This window comes from Lagopus muta, chromosome 2 (genome assembly GCF_023343835.1).
Source record: "Lagopus muta isolate bLagMut1 chromosome 2, bLagMut1 primary, whole genome shotgun sequence".
Classification (NCBI taxonomy): domain Eukaryota; kingdom Metazoa; phylum Chordata; class Aves; order Galliformes; family Phasianidae; genus Lagopus; species Lagopus muta.
The window spans coordinates 39,454,650-39,461,133 of record NC_064434.1 but is presented as its reverse complement, the minus strand read 5'-3'; the positions used below and the strand labels follow the sequence as shown (position 1 = coordinate 39,461,133).

At 62.0% G+C, this 6,484-nt stretch overlaps 1 protein-coding gene across 1 annotated transcript; it reads right to left on the bottom strand.

Moving 5' to 3' along the window:
• Positions 1–668: 668 nt before the first annotated feature.
• Positions 669–6,270, bottom strand: PRDM13 (PR/SET domain 13). Its single transcript, XM_048935714.1, has 4 exons — positions 6,130–6,270; positions 4,774–4,905; positions 4,573–4,693; positions 669–2,128 (listed from the first exon to the last, which is right to left on the bottom strand). The coding sequence occupies exons 1-4, from the start codon at positions 6,268–6,270 to the stop codon at positions 669–671; spliced, it is 1,854 nt and encodes a 617-aa protein (XP_048791671.1).
• Positions 6,271–6,484: the final 214 nt, after the last annotated feature.

Sequence of the window (6,484 nt, the reverse complement as noted above, 5' to 3'; positions counted from 1 at the left end):
CACCGACAGTACTTTGCCTGCAACTTTATTTAAAAAAAAAAAAAAAAAAAAAAAAAAAAGAAATAAAAATACTGGCATGACAAACCGGAACCAGAACCGAAATACTGCTTCCACTGTACATCATTCGTTAAAAAACAAACATACAGCACAGTTGTATTCTACCAAACAGAGAGTGTGTATTTTCTTTGAAATGATATAGTGCGTGCTTTAGATTCATGCTTCTCGATATTTATTTTACATTTGTTCCGCAAATATTATCTTTTATAAATAACTGCCACTCGATCAGATGGTGCACCTGCTACGTGCGGACCTCTCCAGTGCTGCGAGTGGGGCTTTTTGCCGTCTTTTCTCTCCCTAGTTTTCGCCTTCGCTGTTTTTTCCCCAGACAGCTGTCGGTATTTGCCCACCGCAATCGCAGCAATGCCGCTCCGTCGGGACCCGAGCACCGCGGCGGAGCCCACAGCGGCGCTGCAGAGCCGGCACCGCGACTCCCGCCGCCGGCACCCGCGGGAGGAGAGGACGCAGCGACGAGCCGTTCCCCAAAGGCACAATTTCCTCCAGGCGGCGGTACAGCAGCGAGGGGCGGTGCGCGTCGCTCGGGCCGCGCACCGGGGCTGCACCGGGAGCCGGGGCTCGGCCCCGCCCCAGAGCACCGGGGGCTGTCGGCACTACTGCTGCCGGGTCCTGCCGCCGCTCTCGGGCTCGCTCTGGTCGTCGGTGAAGCAGACGTCCACGTCGCTCTCGTTGTCAGTCTTTTGGTCGCGCTCGGCGGGCGCGTAGCCAGAGTCACTGCGCTCCTCGGCCACCTTGCCGAGGCCCTGCCCCGGGTGCCGGGATTTGACGTGCCGCTCCAGGTCGCGGCGCCGCACCAGCACCTTGCCGCAGTACTCGCAGCGGTAGGGCGTGTTGCCCTCGGCGTGCAGACGGATGTGCTTGTTGAGGTTGCTGGGGTCCCCGAAGGGCCGCAGGCACACCTTGCACTTGAGCGGCTTGTAGCCGGTGTGAGTCCGCATGTGGATCTTCAGCCCGTACTTGCGGGAGTACAGCTTGCCGCAGTACAGGCACAGGTGCCCGGCCTTGGCTTTGCCGCCCGCCGCCCCCGCCGCTCCCGCGGGCAGCGCCTCCAGCCGTCCGCGCCCCTTCTCGGCCGCCAGCTCGGAGAGCTGCTGCGTGTGCATGGCGATCTCGCGGTCGATGCCGGCCAGCGAGCCCAGCTCTGCGGCGTGCAGCCCGGCGGCCGGCCCGCCGAAGTACGGCACGGCCTCGGGGTACTTGAGCAACCCGCCCAGGTGCAGCTTCAGCGGGTAGTAGGGCGCGGCGCCGTACAACAGCTCCCCGCCGTACACGGTGAGCGGCATCACGGGCAGTCCGCACTCCCCCGCGTACGCCTTCAGCCCCTCGAAGGGCGGCAGAGCGAACCGCTCCAGCGCGCCGCCGGGCAGCGGCGGGTAGCGGCCGGGCGGCAGCGCGGCGCCGGGCAGCCCGCGCTCCAGGGGTCGGAAGGCCGAGGCCTCTTCCAGCGGCGACAGCAGCGGGAAGGCCCGCAGCCCCCCACCGCACGCCAGCCCTGCAGCGGCGGCCGCGGCGGCGGCGGCGGCCGCCGTCGGAGGTGCGGTCTCGGCCGGCAGCGCCCCGCACTTGGGTGGCGGCTCGGCGGCGGCGCGGCCCGCCTTCAGCCCCCCCAGCAGCTTGGGGAAGCCCGCGGCCGCCCGCGCCTCCTCCCGCAGCGGCCCGGCAGGGCGGAAGGCGGAGCGCGCCCCCGGACACAGAGCCAGCCCGTTGCCGCCCGCCGGCCCCAGTAGCGCGCCCGGACCGCGGCCGGCACCCACGCTCATGTCCAGGGCGCGCTCCTGCTCCTCCTTGCCCGCTGCACGTCGGGGCTTGACCGGCGGCGGGGAGGCGGCGGCGGCCTCTCGTTTGACGGCGTCTCGCGGGCCGCAGCCAGGCGCATGGGGGCCGGCTGCCCTCGAGGAGAGGCCGAAGGCGGCGGCGGCGGGGGGGCGGCCGTGCTCGGAGTGCAGGAAGGGCCGCCCGTGGCTCAGCGCGCAGTGGAAGTGGACGTGGGCCTTGAGGCTGTTGGGGTACTTGAAGGTCCTCCAGCAGTACCAGCAGATGTAGCGCTCCTCCCCTGCGGAGGGAAAGGGCAGCACCTTCAGCCCGCGGCCCGCAGCCCCGCTCCCGTCCCGCTCCCACACCGCGGCACTGCGCGATGCGGCCCCGGAGCTCTCCCGTCCGGGCACGGGGGGAGCAGCTGCCGCCGGGGTCGGCTGTCGGGGGTGGGGGCCATCTGTTGGCGCTCGCAGCAGAGGCGGCGTATGGCGGGGAGCCGGCCGCGCCGAACAAAGGCCAATCTAATGATCGTGAGCCCCTCATTACGAGGCGAGACAATATCCGATATGTATGGGCCATATGTAATCGTTCCCTTTCAGAGGACAATGCCCTTTGTGCCCCGGCTCCGAACATTTCGGATCCTCTCAAGCGGAAGAGACCCCGGTGGCCGCGGCTGTTCGCTGCCGGCCCGGCCCGGAGCGCCGCTTCGTTCTGCGCTGCCTGCGGGGGGCATCCGCCGTGCGGACGTCTTCATCTTCTCTGAACGTGTCCTTTCTTCCTGCCTTTCATTCTTCTTTTTTCGTTCTTTCTTCCTTCCTTTCTTTCGTTCCTTTCTTCCCATCCTTTCTTTCCTTCCTTCTTTATTTTCTTCCTTTTTTATCTCTCCTTTCTCTCTTTCTGTCTTCTTCTTTGTCTTCCTTCCTTCCTTCCTTCCTTCCTTCCTTCCTTCCTTCCTTCCTTCCTTCCTTCCTTCCTTCCTTCCTTCCTTCCTTCCTTCCTTCCTTCCTTCCTTCCTTCCTTCCTTCCTTCCTTCCTTCCTTCCTTCCTTCCTTCCTTCCTTCCTTCCTTCCTTCCTTCCTTCCTTCCTTCCTCCCTTCCTTCCTTCCTCCCTTCCTTTCTTCCTCCCTTCCTTTCTTCCTCCCTTCCTCCCTCCCTTCCTCCCTCCCTTCCTTTCTTTCTCTTTCCCTCTTTCTTTCTCTCTTTCCCTCTTTCTCTCTTTCTCTCTCTTTCTCTCTTTCTCTCTTTCTCTCTTTCCTTTCCCCCCTCTCTCTCCCTGAACCTTTCACTTCCCCCCCCCCTCTTTCCTCGATTTCTTCCCCTCCACCACCCATACCCATTTCCCCATCCCTCTACCATCTGGGCCGTCCATCTCCAAACATCGCTCACACATTTTCAACATCCCCGAAGTTCCCTCAGCTGCTGCCCGCACCACACGCTCCCATCCACTCCTCCCTCAAGGCTCCATGCACCGCAACGACCAACAAGCGGCCGAGTACCGGACAACCCTTGGAGCCCCCGCTTGCGGGGCAGAACGGTGGCGTCGGGGCAGACGCGGAGTGGCACAGCTCTCGGACAACGCCGTGCCCAGCTCCGGACGCCCATTCCGTTGCCCGCTCCCAACGCGTACTATTGGCTCCGTGCTTCTCGGCGGCGTGGTTGCATGCACGGCTGTCCCAGCCCAGAGCGGGAAGGGGATAAAAGAATAATAATAATAAAATAAAAATAAAAATAAAGTATATCGAAAAAGAAAGAAAATCGGCTCTATCGCATAATGTTAAGATCAATTCGATTGGGTTTCGTTTGTTCAAGCTTTCGAAAATATTGAAACTAAAATGAAAATTTCTTCCACTCTGTTTTTTGGTTGTATTTCTTTTCTTTTTCTCTTTTTCCCTAGTTTTCCATCCTTAGCATTAGAGCTTCAGCATTCGAATTCCGGCCCAGCACCAATCGGGCTGGGAACGGCGGGGCCGTGGGGTCGGCTCGGAAGTGAAGGTGGGTCCCGCTGCTGTCCGTGGGGGGTGCAGAGCCGGGGCTGCCTCTCCGGGTACCGCCTCGGCACATGGAGCCATTCGAGAGTTCCTGCGCGTGTTCGACGGCAGGCGGTTTCCCAGCGTCAGTTCCAGCGGTTCCGGAGCGCCCTGTGGTCGCGTCGGGCGAGGCTCGGGCTGAAGTTTTCCAACTTCCTTTCCCCCATTTCGTGCATTACCGCGTTGTCACTGATTGTTCGCAGCGTAAAGGTGAGGTGTACAATTCCAGCTGAGAATCGGTTTGCGCATTGAAGCGAGTGGTCCAGGGCCGATGTCTTTCCATTCCCAATGTCCTCGGGCGTCTTAGGGACATTTAGGGCCGGTTTGAGCTTCACCGAATGTTCCACTTTCTCCCTGACCGCGGTTCTGCCCGCGTTACACCCCGACACGCGTGTGCGAGGCTCCGGCCGGGGCACACGCGAGGGGGCAGCGATATTTCCACGTACACACACCTCCCCTCCAGAGGCACTTAGCCACAAAGTTGTTTCCTATAGCCCCACCGCGCACTCGGCGATGTTACGTTGTGCCCCTGCCGGAGCGCCCCGAGGGGTGGGGCCCTACCGTACGCTACCGCGGATCGCCCTTCGGAAATCGGCAACTGGGGTTCGTGCGGAGAGGTTTGAAGTCCCCGTGCCGGCACGCTGCTCCGGTGGGGTTACCTCGCACTCACCCACCACCCGTATTGCATGTGGGGACCCGGCAACGCGTCCCGTACCTTTCTCGTCGTGCGTGGGGGTGGCGGTGAGCGGGATGTCGAACCACTGCGCCAAGGGGTTGGAGTACCACACGGTGAGCTCCTCGCCGGGCTGCACGTCGCGCAGCGCCCGGTAGAAGATCTGCGTGGGGGCAGAAGGGGCACTCGGTCAGAGAGCCGCGGGGGCGGCGCGGGGAGCGACGAGGGACGGGCGGGGTGTACCTGTCCTCCCGGCAGGTCCGCGACGGCCTCCAGAGTCTGCTCCTGGGCGTTGCGGGCGGCCCGGATTAACCCTATCCACTCCAAAGCAGAGCTGCCGGCTTCATCCACCAACTCCCCTCTCACCATCCGCACCTGGAATACAGCGTCGCCGCCGTCACTTCTCTCCCGAGCCGGGGAGGAAAGATCCCAAGGGTGTCCCCTGAGCCCCCTGCGGCCCGGCCCCGTTCCTACCCATCGGGGCACCGTCGGTGTTTTCTTCAGCGCCATAGAACCTCTGGGACCGGCCCGGAGCGAGCTCTGGGGATGGTAGACCCGGGCCTGGCGCTGGTCTGCAGCTGCGTGTAGCAGCACTGCTCTAAATGCCCCCAGGTATGGTGATACTGGACACTCGATACTTTTTCCTTTTTTTCCTTTTTTTCCCCATTTTTTCCCCTTTTTTTTCCTTCCTCCCTCCTCCCCCTCCCACCCCCCCCCCCTTTTTTTTTTTGTTTTTGTTTGTTTGTTTCCTTTTTTTCCCTTTTTTTCCCTTTTCTTTTCTTTTCTTTTCTTTTCTTTTCTTTTCTTTTCTTTTCTTTTCTTTTCTTTTCTTTTCTTTTCTTTTCTTTTCTTTTCTTTTCTTTTCTTTTCTTTTCTTTTCTTTTCTTTTCTTTTCTTTTCTTTTCTTTTCTTTTCTTTTCTTTTCTTTTCTTTTTTTTTTTAGGGTTTGTGCAGCCCCTGGGTCCACGCAGAGCGAACGCGCAAGGCACGGGGACGGGTCGGGGGCAGAGGGAGAGGGGAGCGGGTGCTGCGCAGCGCCGAGGTCCCGGCAGAGCCATCCTTCATAACCTGCTTACCCGTACAAAGGGAAAATAAAGTGCCCATCCGCCAGTCATCGGAACAAAGCGCTCTAGAGCGACGAACTGAGGGAGCCAGATGAGAAATAAATTTGAGCGGGCTGGCAGAGCGTTTAAAAACAATTAAAGGGCATTAAAAACCCGAGCGGAACGCGCAGGGGGTGGGAGGCGGTCTGGGCTTTCCGCCCGCACCCACAGCCTCGCAGACGAGCATCCCCCGTAGGTCTGAGCCCGGGACCGGCACCGGGCGGTTCTGAGCTCTGCTGCTGGGCCCTGGAGCTTCCCCGCTCCCGGCCGTGTGCCGTGGGCTCCGAGGAGCGCAGTTCCGCGGAATGGGGCGGGCACCGAGCGGCTCTGAAGCCGGGTGAGGGCTAAGGGGCAAGGGCTAAGGGGTAGGGGCTAAGGGGTAAGGCTGTCCGGCCGTGGCAGGCAGCGGAGAGGCAAGGGAGAGGGGAAAGCAGCTTCTTCTCCCAAGCTGAGCGCAAAGCGAGGTCCGGCGGTGCGGCAGACGGGAGGGAAATACCTTTTTCTTGGGTCCCGGCTCTCGGCGGTCGGACAGGTACTTGCCCAGTTTGAAGATGCCCGGCACGGGCCCCAGGCGCAGCCCGGCGGGGATGCAGCTCTCGGCGCTCACGCTGATGGCCGGAGCCCGGCTCGCGTGCATCGCTGCCTGTGGGGCCGAGCGCTGGGGACCCCGAGCACTTAACGGGGCGGCGGGGCCGGGGCCGAGGAGGACGAGCGCGGCGTATCTCCGCCCGCAGAGTGACGCGGCCGCGCGTGCGGGGCGGCTTTTGAATGGGCGCAGGAGGGGGACCCCGCGGCGGGCGGGTGCTGCGGGGCCGCGGTGAGAGAGTCGGCTCCTCGAGCAGCTGCGGGTC